This window comes from Zychaea mexicana, assembly GCF_025766255.1.
Source record: "Zychaea mexicana strain RSA 1403 chromosome Unknown BDB00scaffold_30, whole genome shotgun sequence".
Taxonomy (NCBI): domain Eukaryota; kingdom Fungi; phylum Mucoromycota; class Mucoromycetes; order Mucorales; family Lichtheimiaceae; genus Zychaea; species Zychaea mexicana.
The window spans coordinates 129,358-146,147 of NW_026516693.1; the positions used below are offsets into that span (position 1 = coordinate 129,358).

General features: G+C 42.1%; 3 protein-coding genes across 3 annotated transcripts; 2 read left to right on the forward strand and 1 right to left on the reverse strand.

The window, feature by feature from the left end:
* Positions 1 to 151: 151 nt before the first annotated feature.
* Positions 152 to 2,667, forward strand: BDB00DRAFT_904832 (mRNA capping enzyme, catalytic domain-containing protein; the record flags this gene model as incomplete). Its single annotated transcript, XM_053128578.1, has 9 exons — positions 152 to 938; positions 1,069 to 1,213; positions 1,306 to 1,434; positions 1,507 to 1,590; positions 1,673 to 1,752; positions 1,866 to 2,003; positions 2,065 to 2,223; positions 2,339 to 2,418; positions 2,510 to 2,667. Coding segments are annotated over exons 1-9 (1,263 nt in total), but the record flags the coding sequence as incomplete, so codon positions are not given.
* Positions 2,668 to 5,228: 2,561 nt separating this feature from the next.
* On the reverse strand, positions 5,229 to 12,312 carry BDB00DRAFT_928434 (uncharacterized protein). Its single transcript, XM_053128925.1, has 22 exons — positions 11,277 to 12,312; positions 11,014 to 11,187; positions 10,397 to 10,954; positions 10,152 to 10,318; positions 9,983 to 10,078; positions 9,783 to 9,882; positions 9,623 to 9,698; positions 9,382 to 9,529; positions 9,210 to 9,292; positions 9,040 to 9,132; positions 8,806 to 8,949; positions 8,567 to 8,738; positions 8,399 to 8,477; positions 7,723 to 8,315; positions 7,459 to 7,654; positions 7,097 to 7,393; positions 6,933 to 7,033; positions 6,651 to 6,861; positions 6,302 to 6,544; positions 6,165 to 6,225; positions 6,041 to 6,099; positions 5,229 to 5,971 (listed from the first exon to the last, which is right to left on the reverse strand). The coding sequence occupies exons 1-22, from the start codon at positions 12,234 to 12,236 to the stop codon at positions 5,540 to 5,542; spliced, it is 5,043 nt and encodes a 1,680-aa protein (XP_052980414.1). The 5' UTR covers positions 12,237 to 12,312; the 3' UTR covers positions 5,229 to 5,539.
* Positions 12,313 to 15,067: 2,755 nt separating this feature from the next.
* Positions 15,068 to 16,440, forward strand: BDB00DRAFT_928435 (uncharacterized protein; the record flags this gene model as incomplete). The annotated part of the gene is made up of 7 exons (XM_053128926.1): positions 15,068 to 15,080; positions 15,208 to 15,239; positions 15,388 to 15,478; positions 15,604 to 15,801; positions 15,899 to 15,980; positions 16,102 to 16,239; positions 16,339 to 16,440. 6 exons carry the CDS (start codon positions 15,068 to 15,070, stop codon positions 16,154 to 16,156), a joined length of 471 nt encoding a protein of 156 aa, XP_052980415.1. The 3' UTR covers positions 16,157 to 16,239; positions 16,339 to 16,440.
* Positions 16,441 to 16,790: the final 350 nt, after the last annotated feature.

The window sequence follows — 16,790 nt, forward strand, 5'->3', positions numbered from 1 at the left end:
AATGCCAAGTAGTTAGTGATATAGTTGTTTTTTTGGGGCTATTGATTATTTCTTACTAACGCATTGTGATTGGCCAGAAAGTGCACCCTGCAAGAGTTATGATTGGCCTTTTCCCGGCATAGTCAGGTGTGTGTGTATGTATAAGAAAAGCGTGTCTTTCTCTCTTTCGTTTTTGCTTTTTTCTTGGCTTCGAGAAATCATTCTACATTTGGAGGGAGAAGAGAAAAAGAAAAAACGATTGACACATTCGCTGCAGTAAACCAACACATTTGGCTTTGTCAACGAGTGCCACATCAAATAACCTTTTACTCCCTCCCCTTTTTTCTTTCTTACATTTTTTCTTGTTTTTTATTGTACAGCCCATTTCGTAAACAGAAACTATATCAGTCAGGCACCCATTTACCCCCACTTGCACGCACACACACTCACACTTTCTTTCAAAATTGATCTTGCAAGCATTTACAAGAAAAAAGAAAAAGAAAAAAGATCCTCTCGTACCTTGCATTGTACATATACACACACACACACACGCAAAAAATACACGCACGCACTACTACCTGTTACCTACTACGACAACGACGAAAAATCAACCTCCACAATATTGGGAACAACGAATAGCGACTTTTTTTTTCCATATACATATATCGTATGGCAGCTTTTAATCAACATCATCAGCAACATTCGTTCAATAGTAACAGTAACAGCAGCAGCAGTAGTAGTAGCACCACTAGCAGCAGCCACCACCACGTACACCATCCGTCATTACCCACACAAACGACACCACAGGCAGCAGCAGCAGCGCCAGTTTCACGTACCTCGCCTCAATCCCATAATGAACCGTCGCTGCTTCCAGAAACGATTGGCAAACGCGTAGATCCTCAATATTCACAAGTTCTTCACGCACGAGTAAAGGATATTTTACGAATACATTATGACAGGTAAAAAAATAATTATAATAATTATTCTTTTTTCATTATGCAGAGTTTTTCCACGCGTTTTTTTTTCTCCAGCTAACTAACTAACCAACCAACCAAACAACGTGGTGGAACTGGGTAATTTAATTAATAGTTTTCCGGGATCACAACCTGTCAGTTTCGAAACAAAGCATTTGACAGAACTGGAGCAAGAGGATTATTTTGTTTGTGAAAAAACGGATGGTGTACGGTATCTACTGTTCTTTTGCCACTCGTCCAAGGGCCCGGCATCTTTTTTGGTGAGTTTTTATACAGTGCGGACGTATATATATATATAACGGGAGGGATGAGGCTCGTTTTTCTCACAAAGAAAAAAACAACAACTATGTAGTTTGACCGGAATAGGATATGGTATTACGTTCCCAATCTGCTGTTTCCTATGCGTGGGCGAGAAAAGGAGTTTTTAAAGGACACATTGATGGATGGTGAATTGGTGATAGATACCGAGCCAAATGATAAGGTACTACTAGTAATAAGGACTACAACATTGCATCACAATGACTAAACATATCGGTGGGGGGGGGTGTTTTAGAAAGTATGGCGCTTTTTGTTATTCGATCTCATGTCACTGAACGGTGTGCCTGTTACGAAACGATCATTCAATACGAGACTCGGGGTAAAAAAAGCAAAGGACTTAAAGGGGTATACGTGAATGGAAACGCTAATAGCATGGGTTATATACATCGTATATGCTTTAGATGCTGCAACAAGAAGTTATCGCGCCCTTCAAGAACAGTGTACGACATATCGCGGATGCATTGAAATCACCTCCATTTAGGTATTTAAAAGCAAGCGACATTTATGGACAATTAGTTTTGATATGGGTGACGATGGGTTGTGATACATTATGATATATTAACCGTCTATGTGGCGATATATTGACTTTTGTAGCATAGAGCTGAAAAAAATGGAACGGTCTTATGGATTGCATCTCGTTTTTGATCAAATGGCAAAACTAAAGCATAGTAGTGATGGCGTGATATGGACTCCTGTAAAACATCCCTATGTGCCCGGGACCTGTGACAAATTGTAAGTTTTCTATTGGAGATATAGAAAAGAAAGAAAGCTAATCTCTCTTTTTCCATATTAGATTAAAATGGAAACCGCCGGAGCTCAACACCGTTGATTTTCGGATATTTGCAAAATGGAGCAAAGAACACAAGCCGATCTATAACTTGGAGGTGTTATCACATGGTGTCACGTATAAATTTTTTGATCATTTCCAGCCTGAACATGAATTAGCATCCCAGTAAGTGTACTTTCCCACTTGGGAAGGGTGGTTATTCCCTTTGATTGATCATTAAAAAAAGACAGAACAATGAATTCCTCGAAAACTTATTTTGGTCTCTTTTTGTATTAAATAGATGGAAGAGTCACTTGCCGGATGGGCGGATTGCAGAATTCAGATATGATCCAGATTGGAAGGTGACGGTTGTCGAACAAGGTTATGCCCCTACAACAAGAAAAGGTGGTTGGAGGTAAAACATAGAGGGAAACTAGCTTTGAGAGTTGATAATGAAAAGGGGTTACTAAAGGATGCACTTTACACAGATTTGTTCGATTTAGAACAGATAAAGACACCGCCAACGATGAAAATGTTGTACAAAAAATCATGCACAGCATACAGGATGGCATCACAAAGGACCAGCTGTTGGCGCACATGGACAAGGTTCGCAGTGCGTGGAAGGCAAGAGAAAAAGGCTTGCCGATACCCGCTTCTACATCTACAACAGCAACGACGACGGCGACGACGAGTACTGCAACAGCAGCAAGCAAACCGACACCCGAGAACTTGACGCTATCCACAACTGCTACTAATAAACCTGCCAATATCTCCACCACGCTCAGTAACTCCTCCCTTAATACGCCTGTTTCCGCTACAACACCAGCTATTCTACCGTCCCCATCCGTTGCGAACGCGTCTTCAGGTTCTTATTTTCCATCCAAAGAATATGATTATGTCATCAGGTCACGGAATAATTCGATCGATTTGGGTCGCCGGCAGTCAGAGCCGGATGTGTCAACAACAACACCATTATCATCGTCATCATCATCATCATCGTCACGTACAGTGCCACATTCAAGTAGCAAATCATCGATGAAACACGAACCAACGTTAGATCAGGTTGTTGAAAATGAGGAGCATGAAGACGAACAACAAGATCTAGAAGCACGCTTAAAGAAGAAGGAAGAAGAAGAAAAGACAAATGAGGAGGATGGCGACACAAAGACACCAGTTAAAGTGGAAAAAATCGATACAAAGACACCAGTAACCTTAAAGGAAAGGCGTAAAAAGTCAACAGCCAGTTTGAATGTCAATGACACTGCTGCTGTCGTTGGTGATGTTGCTGGAGATGGGCCATTGCAGCAGCAGAACAAGCGAGATAGTCCCAAGTTATCCACGGATCCTATGGAACGAAAACGGTTTAAATCATGGGCAGGGGAAGAACGGAGGCCGTCAATCGGGGCACCGTCAATAGACAGCCGCACGTATCCTCAGCAGCAGCAGCCGCAGCCGCAGCCGCAGCCGCAATCACAACAATCAGCTCCACCAACGACGACAGGACCGACGCCGTCAACATCTTCATTAACGACAGTAAACAAGAGTGGTAATAACAACAAAAGTAGCAACAATGGACAGCCATCATTGTTACAAAGGCAACAGACAGAAAAGGTGAAAGATCAACAATATCAGCAGCAGCAACGATATAAAAACGAATCGTGGATGCTCGAAAATACCAGCAATAACAAGCACCAGCAAGAAGAAATGCGACGAAGAAAGATATCCGCTAGCAGTGACGGCGACGATATACGACGACCGTCATACACGGAATCATCCGCAGGGGACTTGCTTTATTCTGAAAAAGGTGCCAAGTTACGCAAGGTAGCCGTAGACGATCACCAGCACCCGCGCCAGCATCGACTTGGCTATGACGAGGACGCGCAGCGCGTGACAAATGATAGCCAAGCGTTGCCCAAGAACGGAAAACCATGGGCATCAACTTCAATGTCGGCATCATCGCCATCGTTATCATCAATGTACGGAGAGCAGCACAAACCGACAAGCGCTCCACCTGTCGTCATGCGCAAAAGCAACTCTAGTAGCATCCACAGCCTCCTGACTACGTCGGTTGAGCCTTCATCGGTCTTCAAATCCGACAAGGGTCCATCTACCCCAACCATGCCTAGCAGTAACAGTAGTAGTGCGAGCACGACCGTTGAGCCTATTGCAAGATCAGCACCACCACCGGCTCCACGAGAACAACAACAACAGCAACACAATAGTGCCTATGACTTTGCAACAATTCTCCGGTCAAATGATGGTGCTCATACGAAACAACAGCGATTGCAGCAACAGTCGCCACCGCCACCGCCACCATCATCACAGCCCCCTCGACCATCTCCCTCTCAACAAAGTCACAAGCCTCCTCCTCCTCCTCCTCCTCCTGGAACTGCTACTGCTCCTCCTTCTCATTCTCCGCCTCAACCACCACCGCAAGCACAACACCATCATCAACGACCTCCTGCTCAACAACAACAGCAACAACAACAACAACAACCCGTTCATTTTATCAATTATCATGCTGATGGTTCACATATTCGACTCGCACCAACAGAAGGTCGTGAATGGCATCAACATCCACAATTACAAGCACCCCCTCCACAGGCTCTTCATTCGCCTCAGCAGCGACATCAACAACAACAACAACATCATCATCAACAGCCACCAATGCCTCAACAACAACAGCAGCCCAGTTATATCCCACCGTCTTCAACGCCTGAACAACCTGGTGGTAGGCAATTGCATGTCTGGAAAGCGTCTGATCCGACGCCAAAAGCGCAACGAACCCCACCGCCTCCTCAACCACAACCACAACCACAACAACAGCAGCAGCAGCCACCTAGTTCAAGAGACAAATATTATCACCATCATCCTTATGGACCGCCACCTCCTCAACAACATTACCAGCCACAACCGCAGCCAATGTATTCTTCACCGGGTTATAATGTGCACTCTCATCACCATCCACATCCTCAACAGCATCAACAGCAGCAACAACAACGTGTCAAAAATGTACTGCCGCCACAGCCCGTGACTTATCATCCCCAACATCAACATCTTCATCAGCATCCTCCTCCTCCTCCGCCTCCGGCGGCTACACCCGAAAGTCAGTGGCCGAGGAGACAGTCTGGTGCGTCGAGTAGTGAAGCCTATGATGATCCAAGGCTGCTACACCATCAACAACACCAACAGCAGCAGCAGCAGCAGCAGCAGCAGCAGCAGCGGAAAAAGAGCAGCAAGGCAAAGCTAGATTTTATTCTAAATTGATGATTCCTTTTTTTCATATATTCCAAATTTCTGTATAAAGTGTCGCGTTCTGTTCTTGATTGTAAAAAACAAACAAACTAATATTTATCAGGGTCTGATATGTCTTTTTTCTATAACGTAGATGAGAGAGAGAGTGTGTGTATGTATGATAGGTTCTTTTGTGATGACCAATTAAAAATGTTGTATAAAATACATTCATGCATTGAGAGAATATATAGGAAGAATACATGTAGAACTATACGGAAGGAGAAGAAGATTGTAGGGGAGCAGCAGCAGCAGATGCCGCCACAGTAGCATTTGTTTGTAATCCATGTTGACGCCACTGCATTTGTTTGGCGTATTCATAAATACAAATAGCGCCACTGACATGGACATTCAACGATCGTGTGATACCTTGCTGTGGGATTTCAATTGTTTGATCGAGCATTTGTAACAGATTGGCCGGAACACCTTGACGTTCCTTGCCCAGCAATAGAACACATCTTTCCGGAAACTCAAACTCGCCCAATGTTGCGCTCGTCGTCGTTTGTTCTAGACCACAAAGAACGTAACCTTCTTGTTTCTTTGTTTCCAGGTATGACGCAACGTCGTCTTCACCAACTTCAAGCATCGGCATCCAGCGTTCTGATGCAACACTGATATTAGTAAAGCCAAAATCTTCTTTCATCTGAAAATAGTGGATATTAAGTGTGATTAGCATCTCTTTTGTTGTTGTTTGTAGTATATATCTGTGTACCTTGATATTGTTGACGACAAGCAATGACGCATTAAAGATTTCGCATGTTCGACACAGACCTATATAGGAGGAGTGTTAGTGTTTGTTTCGTGATGTGCGGAAAAACAATTATTGCAGACGTTACCAGCAATGTTGGGCACACGATCCACAAGACTTGCAACTACAATTAGATCGTTACGTCGCCGCTAAAAAAAAACAGTAAGAATACTAGCATGTATAACTGATATATATCAGAAAACCAATGTCTATGTTTCCTTTTACCTTGGACTTGACGAGATCTTTGGTAAGTTCAACATCGGTTTCAAGCATCATTTCCCATGGCATGATCTTCTTTTGATATGAAACATCTTCATTCACTGCTTGTTCCTTCTTTTCGTCTGACTTGTCTTTTTCCTCCTCTTCCTCTATGTTGATAGAATCGGAAAACTTGACAATGTTTCGTCGATGAGGGTTCTCGAACGGACATGATTCCACATATTCAGGATTGACCTTCATAAATGCTCGCTAAAAAGGCACACACACAGAGAAAGATATCAAAACGAATCTCAGTATATTAGTGCAGAAAGAATATACGATAGAAAGAAGGATAAAAAGGTTTAGGCAAACCTACCGATGCGATTTTTTCGTTCTCAAGGACGTCAAAGACGGACATCATCTGTCTAAAGATGAATTCCAAATTGTAATCTTCAAGTGGATTGAACTCGGTCATATAAAAGTTGGACTTGATCTTTTCAGCAAAGTTGATCGTATCGACGTATTGTTCCATAAAGGTGACAAGGGATGCCATGTATCGATTCTTTTCTAAGTCAGGATTTAATCCTCTGTGTGTATAGTAAGAAAGAACAATGTGGTTAGTAGTTTTTCTCATATTACAGCTAGAGAAATGATGTACCTTGCTCGACAGGCATTTAGGTTTCGGAACCACGCACTGTATGCGTACAAGCGAACCGTAAAGTTGTTGGACGTTAACCAAGGCATGATTCGTGAAAAGATCTACCAAAAGAAAAAAGAGTTAATTTTTCACAGTCTTGACTACAAAGTTCCTCTTTTCTTTACCTCTTCAAAGTAATCTCTGGCAGATGTGTCATCAAGAATATCTCCCAAAGAAAAGGTGATGGTAAGATAGGATACAACATAATGTGGTGCTACATCTGGAACTTGCATTGCACTATACAAAGTATTTAATTGACTTGGGAACTGGCGGAACAGTCGTGCCAAAAGCCATTCGCTGTAACAGCGAACTGACACTGATGTTTCCCCTCGAATCGTGGACCAGATATGAGTAACGTAATGTTCGGCTTTTTCCTCACAAATATATCGATGTAAAAGCAGCATTGAGCACCACAAGCGAATCTAAGAATTTACAATGCTCTTTAGTTACAGTCATGCTTTATAATCTTTCAGTCTATTCTACTTACCTTGGTACGATGCTCAATGGTGTGCGGAAAATGGTTGTTGACTAAGGAACTATCAGTTAACTTGTCCAAAATTAGATCCATGAGACGCTCAGCTAACTGCACGTGCAAATCATTGTCCTTGTTCAATCGCAATATTAAATCGTTCATATATACACGCGCCATGTAATCGTTTTGAGTGAAATTCATGGCAACGGAACTATATGAGATAGAGCATATTAAAATCAGAACACTTAACCGGGATTGAAAAAGAAAAGATTCTCTTACTCTTCTGATTCACGGATGGTTTGTGGATCCTGGAGCTTAACAGCTGTAGCAGCTTCCAACTTTTGATCTTCACGGTCGCGCAAAGGACCATAGACCAAAAATCGAACAATTTCGGGAGCATAATAAAGCATGGATTTGTCGGCTGCGACTTTGGTAGCACCGTTTTGATCCTTTGTTGTCCAAAAGGTATGGAGTAATGTTGCACATTGTGTCACGACATAAGGTTTCAGCTCGCCGATCTCCAAGATATAGTTCAGCACCTTTTTGACAGGTCCGTCATCCGTCATCATCAATGTTTCATCCAACAAAACCTCGGGCTGGAAGATCATGTCCACAAGAGCGCGCATCATTGGCGGCGATGTCTTGGATTGTGTAAAATTTTCCTCGATCAACGCAATGGTGTATTCCACCGCAGTATGCATCATCTCTACCGATTTCTTCCATCGAAGACTAAGGATTGTTCCAACGCTGTTGATGACTGCTGCTGCACAGAGTTCGGATGCACATTCAAGTTCTTCAACAGCGGCTTCAAAAAGACTTTCAGGATCGAACATGTTGTTTCTAGAGGCAGCACTATCTGTTTCTTTCAAAACCTGAGAAATCACACGCGATGAATCAATTAGTAGCTAGAATTAACAGCATATCATCCCACTTCAGAAGAGAAAAAAGATATTACCATTGAAGTGTAAAGCATCAGTTGTTGCACGCATTTCCACTTGCATCGGATAAATGCAGAAATCGTGTCACCCCAATTTCTGGTATAAAGATACCAATTTCATATTTAAGAATTATGTTGCGAAGTTTTCTCTCAAGCAAAAAAATGATATAATGAATTGACACATACCTAACTTGTTGTAAAGCTTCATGCGTCTTTTTGGTTTGAACTTGACAAAGTAGATCTGCAGTGGGTTGATCATAGCTGAGTTCCAGATACGAATGGCGTCGTGCTGCCTCGTAAACTACAGCAAGCAGGCGAAGGTGGCCTTCCCTTGCCATCTCTTGATTTGCATCGGTTGCTGTGTAATGAAGAAAGGCATTTAGTTTTTCGCATGTTCATTCTTGCCCTTTTCAAAGTTTACTTACGTGAGCGTCTAGCGCGCAAGAGTTCCATGCAACGGCCATGATGTTCCTTCAATAGTTGTTCCCGAGAAGCAGCATTATCAAAACAGGTGCTTGAAACAAGAATGTGCTTTGACATCGAAACAAACAAGTCTACTAGCAATTCCTCTACATAAACAAGATCCAATAACCATTAATTTTCAGTAATATCTTAAAATTCTAGTCTCACTTAAAGAAACACTCTATGTGCGTACGTACCAGTGACATTCTCCTTTTCAAGGTTGATCCATTGGTCATCGATTTGCTTTACTATTTGTTGGATGTTATCGATACCAATCAAATCCGCAAAGCCTAGTAGTACATTGAAGTTGCACAATGGGTGAGCTAATACTCATCTAAGTAAATCCCTTCTTCAGTGTCTAACTTACCGTCACATCCTTCAAACGTGGTATCATAGACATTCCATAAAGAATCAACCAAGATAAGCAATCTATTAAGAAAGGTGACAGAGCTATCATAGAAACCATAAAGAAAAAGAAAACAGTGTTATTAGCAAACTTTACATACTAGTGAATGCTCTTTAATATGAAACCTACATACCTCAAATTATCATTGAGCTTCTTTGTCAATGCCTCGAAGAGCTGAGATGCTTGTTTCTTTTGTGGTTCGCCATCATTGTTAGTAATCAAAAACACACTCATTCGGGCTAATACGTTTGCTTGATTTCGTAACAAGCTCATGGGAATGTCTAGCATACGATTTTGCCAGATGTATGCATATCAGTCTTTTCCTCTTTCACTAGTGCTTAAGTATGAGAAATAAATGAGAACTAAGAATTTACCTTCTTCATTAGATGCTGTCGTGCTAATATACGCCTCGACTCGTTCCTTTAAAGATGCGAGCAAACTATCGAGAGTCTGATTTTGACGATTTTTTATATTAGGGAAGGGTCCTAAGCAGTTCATGAAACTAAGATGTAGTAATAGTGATGGTAGTTTTACCTTATCTTTTGAAACATTCTGTTCCAGCCATGTGCGAAGGCTCTTATAAACCTCACCCTTTGCTTTGATGGCGTTATCAGTGATCAATGAAGAAACCGTTCTACAAATTGAGTATATCAAGAGAGGGACATATCAGTTCGTTTTCTTCTACCCTTGTTTCCCCGCCTTTTTCTTCTTGCATTTATAGCACCAAATCTTACTTTGCAACATCAGAAAATGATAAGGCTTCGGGATTGGCAAACTTGATAACGGCTTGAATACCAAGCTTTCGTAAATATAGTCTCGTTTTCACTAGGCTTTTGTTTTTCCGGGTTAATGCGCGCCTTTTCTCTTTTAAAACGTTATTTTTTCATCTTGCAGTACACTTACTGGAAGTTGCGATGACGATCCACCAAATATCTCAATGTTCGCAGTTCGTCAGATCCCCAAGCAGGAATGGGATCGATATCCACAATACCCTCCATGATGTACAAGATAGGCACGTATCCATTGACCACATGTGCAATATGATGCAGCAACTGGCTTAAAAATTGAGCCTAGAAATAGTATAATCGAATGTTAATTAGCTGGATCATTTCTTTTTGCCTCCATACAAGCCATCCTCTCTAGCTTACCTTTTGCTCGTTTGATTCGATAGACTGAACCAATCTGTGCATGAAGTCCTTGAGTTTTTCACCAAAAGGACTCACAAGTGTTCCCTGGGTAGGCACCGAGTACATACCGATCACATCGATGGATTTCAGCAAAGTGCCAAAGATAAAATCGCTTTGACCAGCCAGTAAGCTAAGGGATTTGGGATTCTGCAAGCCGAAAACGTACTCGAGGATACCCTTCTTGACAGAGCCCATATCGTTTTGAAAGCCTCGATAAAACAAGAGAATCCACCACGACGCATCCATGTTGGTTTCGGCATTGAGCAATAAAACTTCCAATTTTGGCAGTACAGGTTCCACCAAATGAATCACGGTTTCGTGCATGATTTCATATAGTAGGAACCAGTCGGCCCATTGCGTTATATACACATCCGACTTTTCCGTCGACCATTCAAAATACTTTGTCCAAGGCTTGGTGCTGCTTTTGATCTCAGGGTACTTGCTCGTATAATCAATGATTCGTTTCAAGATATACGACGAGTACTTGCGATAAAGACTTTCATTACTGCGGAGTCCGCTCTGTGTAACGGTAATGGTTTAATATGCGAGTGCCTGTAACTTTCTCCTCTGTCTTTTACCTGGAGAATTTTAAAAAAGTCCTCGTCATAACGAAGATCAAGGTAAACAACAGGCTCGTCCTGATCAACCACAAAGTAAAGTTCAAAGAATCTCGCAATCAAGCCATAGGTTTCCGAGCGTAAAAGGTTTGTTGCTGGCAGTTCGAAAATTTGTCGCGTGCGCTTCCACAACATCTACAGAGAAAAGTAAGTTGTGTAACTAGCAATATCCTAAAAGCAGGATCGCTTGAGTTTTAGCAAGACCGTTATTGAAAGATACGTACCTCAGCCCAGTGCTTTCGCTTCTCGAGAGGAACAGATTCGTAACTTTGCTGTTGCTGCCATCGGTACACGTTTGGAATCAATTCGTTTGTCAGTTTAGCACGGATCGGCGCGTCGGTGCAAGGAAGCATCGCTACTGCGATTGCCATAATCACATCCATCCAGCCATACGCCTCATCCTTTTTCAATTCCTCCTTGTCTCCAGCCAATTCCAGAACATAACGATTAATCACGTCGATACAACATTCGAGATCCAATGTCGTAGCCGATTTGGAGCTACCTAACGATGTCGTGGTGTTGAACGTCGTGCTGCTGATCATGCTCGAACTGTCATCCATATCCTCGTCCAGCACTGACGCCGTCACCATACGAATATCCGATCGTCGTTTCAACGCAACCTTCGACTGAAGCAGTTTCCATTCTTCATTCTGTGAGTCGTTGAGATGATCACCATCGCTACTACCGCCACTGCTTAGACACGCGCGGATAAATCGGATCGGGTGCAAATCGACGAAATCCGGCTCTGCCTCCATGACAGTCAACAGTTGACCCAGTAACAAAACCAAATTGAACCGACCAAACCCGTCTTCTTGTTCTTGTTCTTCGTCGTCAAACGTATCTTCCTTATTGTCTCGCAAGATCGATCGGGCCATCCAGTAGGCAACGGCATCGCTCAACAAACTGACGCTTTCCGTGGCAATCATGGAATCGTGACGAAAACTGATCATAAGCAGTGGTTGTAGGTATGTTCCCAGCACTTTTTCGCGTTCAGCATCGCTCGAGACACGGAGCAAGTGAGCTTTCAGGGCGGGCAGCAAGATTTGCAATGCACCAAATCGATCCTTTTCGTCTTCGGCCGTTTCTCGGTAGCGTCGCTCGAGTTGCGTTAGGAACGTCGTGAGTTGATCTAGATCTGCATTTTGGGAGAACAGCGCCTGAAGTGGCGCGGATGCAAAATCCATGGTTCGTTAGGCCAAGAAGAAGAGAGGAAAACTGGAGGAGGAGTAAAAAGCAAGTTAGAAAAAAAATGTATATGCATTCTTTTTTTTCTGGGAACAACTTTTGTCACTTCCATCCTCCGCCAACCATATTTGGGTGGCGTCGTTTACTTATCAAAGGGAGGATTTACAGAATGCATTTTCATGCCAAGTTTTTATAAAATCACAAAACTCATTTTGTTTCTTATAAATTAGACTTTGTGCTTGAGTAAAGCATGTCATCTTTGTTTACCCCGCCTATTGCTATGTCAATAGACGGATGGTAGTGGGTTAGTAACTGCTAGATGGTATTTGAACATTAATTTGTACATAAAGCGAGTCCGTACTAGCTAAGTATCAGACAGTGTTACTCTAGAAACACTATATACTGAAAGGAAGATGCCAATATAATACAAAATTGTTTTCTAGGTACTCACCCCGGTAGTAGAAGGTGGACACACATTTATTGATCCAACGTTCTACACAGTTGTCTATGTACGTGAGATGTTGTCAGTGCGATATTCAAGATTTTTGCTTCACCTAGCGCTGCGTATTTTCTTATATTACCGCCATGTATTTAAAAACTGGCAACTTGCCAAACTTTACTAAGACTGAATGGCTACTACGAACAGAAGTATGTGTGTAGTAATCAAGATAGAGCTGACAGAAAACGTGGTTTACAACGGCACTCGAGTAGTGTTACACAATGACGTTCCAGTACATGTTTGAAAGAAAATGACACAGTTCGTTAGTCCATTATAGCAAACTTGTTTAATTATTGCGCGTCGATGAGCATTGAAGTGTCCACGTTAAAAGTGCTTATATTGGACGAGCATTATGACCAATTGGTAATCAAGGATATACTGACGACGCTTGGGAATAAACTAGAATGGGTTGAGATGATAATTTTGACTATGCGGATTAGAAATTCAGTACGCTACTAATAATCAACGAAAAGAACGTGGTAAATGTGATTGGAAAATGTATAAGCTAGAATCAGTTAAGCTATAATTATGTCGAAAAAGTTGCAGACTCGCACAGATAGACACGAGCAAGACTATATAGCATCTGTCTCAAGCTCAATTTTTCAATGTGATTCTAAGCAAAGTGATCATATTACAGTGTACGATGTTGAACTTGGCTCAGCGGTCCTATACGGTGTATCGTGTATAGAGTGTGTAGAGCGCCCCAAAAAGGAAGCTGCACGCTGGCCTATCTCCTCTTTACTGACGAGCCATCTCATTCTTTATCAGTTCATTACATATTGAAGCATAAGTGGAGCCGTAAAAATCAAGTGCATAGAACAAATACTGACAGCAATCGATAAAGTGTATTACCATACATTGAGCAATACAACGCACATCTGTTGATAGGCATATTCTGTTGATAAGCATATAAAATAATATCCAAAATATATCCGACAAAGAGTCAGACTTTCGCTTGAGAGAACAATTAATTGCTAGTTAAGGTAATGGAAATAGCAAAGAAAAGGAACTTGAGATTAGCCTTTCTTTGGAGCTTTAGAAGAGCAAAAGCAGAGATGCTACTGTACAATCGATCAGGATGACAGTTGTAAACTTACCCCATGAGCAGTGATAAGAAAGCAAGGTGAACAGCGTTTCTACACATCAACTCCTCAGCTAGGGCAGTAGCATCAATCTTCAACTTCCTCCAAACCTATATCTCATCCCCCGGAACTTTATATCTGCAGCTCAAACGTAAAATTTCACCTCGTTTAGGTGCACAGACTGACGGCTATGTACGATGAACAAGTTTATAACGTGCACATTGATTAAAAATATGGATGAAAGGAGATGCTGCAAGGTTTTTTTCTCACGCTTGTTGCGTAGTGAACAGACGCTGTCGAATAGCTGTGGTATCCATAGGCTAGGAAGCTCCTTGTGTAAAGTGCATCAGAGGATTGTGTGAGAATGATATTGGGGTGGTGCTTCCCAAAACGTCTTCCAAACCAAAGTCAGTGCCCGTGTATATCGGAAGGAAGGGAGGTAAGTAATGCTTGATTACTTATTCCCGAAAGGTCTTGGTAGTGATGCCGGCGAGAGTGAGCCCATCGCTAAGAGTCGGTAGTGAAAGAAGGGTGTCACCGAAGGATAATGAGGAGCGACTTGGTGGAATCGTGGTTGAACCGTCAGCTGGTCGAAAGAAAAGCTCGAATGTGGATCGATAGAACTTCTGCCTCGGTCAATATAATCAAAGAAAGCGGTAATCAAGCGACCTCTATCCTGGCGCGGTGTGCCGAAAGCTGAGGTAAGAAAACAGGGTTTGACAAGAATGATCTGCCACTTGCATGCTGACCGGTAGGCGAATGAGACAGGAAGTTGAGATACAAGACCAAATTGGATGGTTCGAGGATGCTGCATGCATACAGGCAGAGGAGTAGTCATTAATCTGTAGCCGCCCTTCTCACGGAGCGCTCAATCAAACGTATCTGCAAGAATCTGCACTACAGCTTAGTGTGAGTCACTTAAGCTAGAAAACGCATCTTAATATAACTGCAAATATCGCCTCTGTGAAAATTTCCTATTTACTTTCTTCATACCATGACTACTAAAAATCTTACGCCTACTGTTACTACTTTAATATATCCGTCTGATAAACATGAACGGGACATTCCTCCGTGCAGAATAACACTTTCGGCGCTAGATAGTATCCACGATTGTCACAAAGCAATTTATCGCTAGCTATTTCGGTCGTCCCCGGACCCTTAATCCTACTATTGACAAACTTAAAAACCTCTCTTGCAGAAGCACTCGAGCTTAACATACTACTTACAGGAACCCTGTACTGCAACGATGATGGCATTGGTTGGTATATTGCCATGGATAGCACAGAACCGCCAAGGGGCGTTTTTTATCTTCGAGACGAGACACGGACCATACAATTGAAGATAATTGTGAGAACTTGACACTTCGCGGCACTTCTCTTTTATCTGTAGGATCAAGCATATTCGCAGTTAAAGTAACCAAGGTAATCATAACCTGAATGATTTGATCAACAATTCATTGCACATGATTAAATGATTGAGTACCTTTAATTATCAGACAAAACAGTTCTCTTGCGGATCAACCATCTAGTCGTAGATGTACATAGCTATCATGAATTTATAAAATTCTAGGCCCAACTAGCCAGAGGCGATCCCGTCGGTTTAAACAGCATTCTAGACGACTGGTCTCGTGCGCCTAGCCGATATTTCCCTCCACATCAAGGTAAACCAGTCTATCTTTGCAATAAAAAGGGAACAGCGGGACCGACATCTGCTCCATCATCCCAGCAATACGCTAACGTGTCATCTGTAAGTTTACCAAGGGATCAATAGACTGACTGAAAACAGATCTGTCGGTATCGTTGTCTCCCAAAGACCAATGGGATTCATCGAGTGAAGCTCCTACAGCACTTGTCTTTGATGCTCCCACCCTCGCACGCGAAAAAGTCAACGTACCAAGAACAGCAGATTCGAGACCATCTTTACGGTGTACGATTTGCGCTCCAGGGCGCTATTCCAAGAAAAAATGCCAGTGTGTCTTGCCAGGTAACTGTTCCAAATGCTGATCTGCTGATTTCTTTGTTGCATAATTACCCAGCAATGTATCCAATTCCAATTGCTTTATAACATCAGTTTTACACAGAAACAGATATCTTTTTCTCCCGGTTTTTTGTTCGGCATCGTGCAGAATATCCCAGACATATCCAGAAATTCATCACCGATAGGTAACTTGTAATGACTTAAATGATTTACTCCAACCGAAATCAAGTTGTGCATCAATTTCCAAACAGCAGGTGCATAACAAATCCATTGGCAAAAAAACTTGATTGGGGTCAATTTTTTTAGTCCTGAGATCTTCATAAAAGCTGGATATTTGGCGATAGCGTCTGGTAGAGATTGAGTACGCATTTTGTTCCATGGAAAGAGCGACAGCAAAGAAGCCACGATCGCTGGCGACAGCGAGAAACTGTACCGTAGCAGTCTGTAAGAAGAGGCGTTATTTAAGAAGAGGCGTTATTACTAAAAATAACAATCATTATAGATTGCTGAATGTGCAGCGTTTAACCATTTTCTTTGTATCAGTGGGATAATGTAGAGTCATGCGGCAAAAAGTTTGATATGGCGTGATTACCAGCTCCTTACATAATGTTAGTATGGCTCTTGCCTCGAGAAACTTCAACTTTTAGCTTGCTAATTGTTTAGCCAACTCCTGTGGTGGTTATTGTTGTTTTGAAGTACTTGATAAATAACATACACGAGCATGCAGTGTTTCTCTATCTGGTCTACTTCTAATGCTACATGAATGTATCATTAGTTGATGTTCTCTGAAACGTTTTGTGTGACATACAGAATGATGATACAAAGAGAGACAGCAGATTAACAAGAAGAGAAATAAACGATCAGAATCTTCATCAAATGGACTGTTCACAACCATTGCTATATTGTTCGAGACATTGCCTAGACCCCGTAGTAGTACATTGGGATGTGCTGATGTCCAATCGTGAGCACTGCTAACTCCAAAATTTAAAAACGTT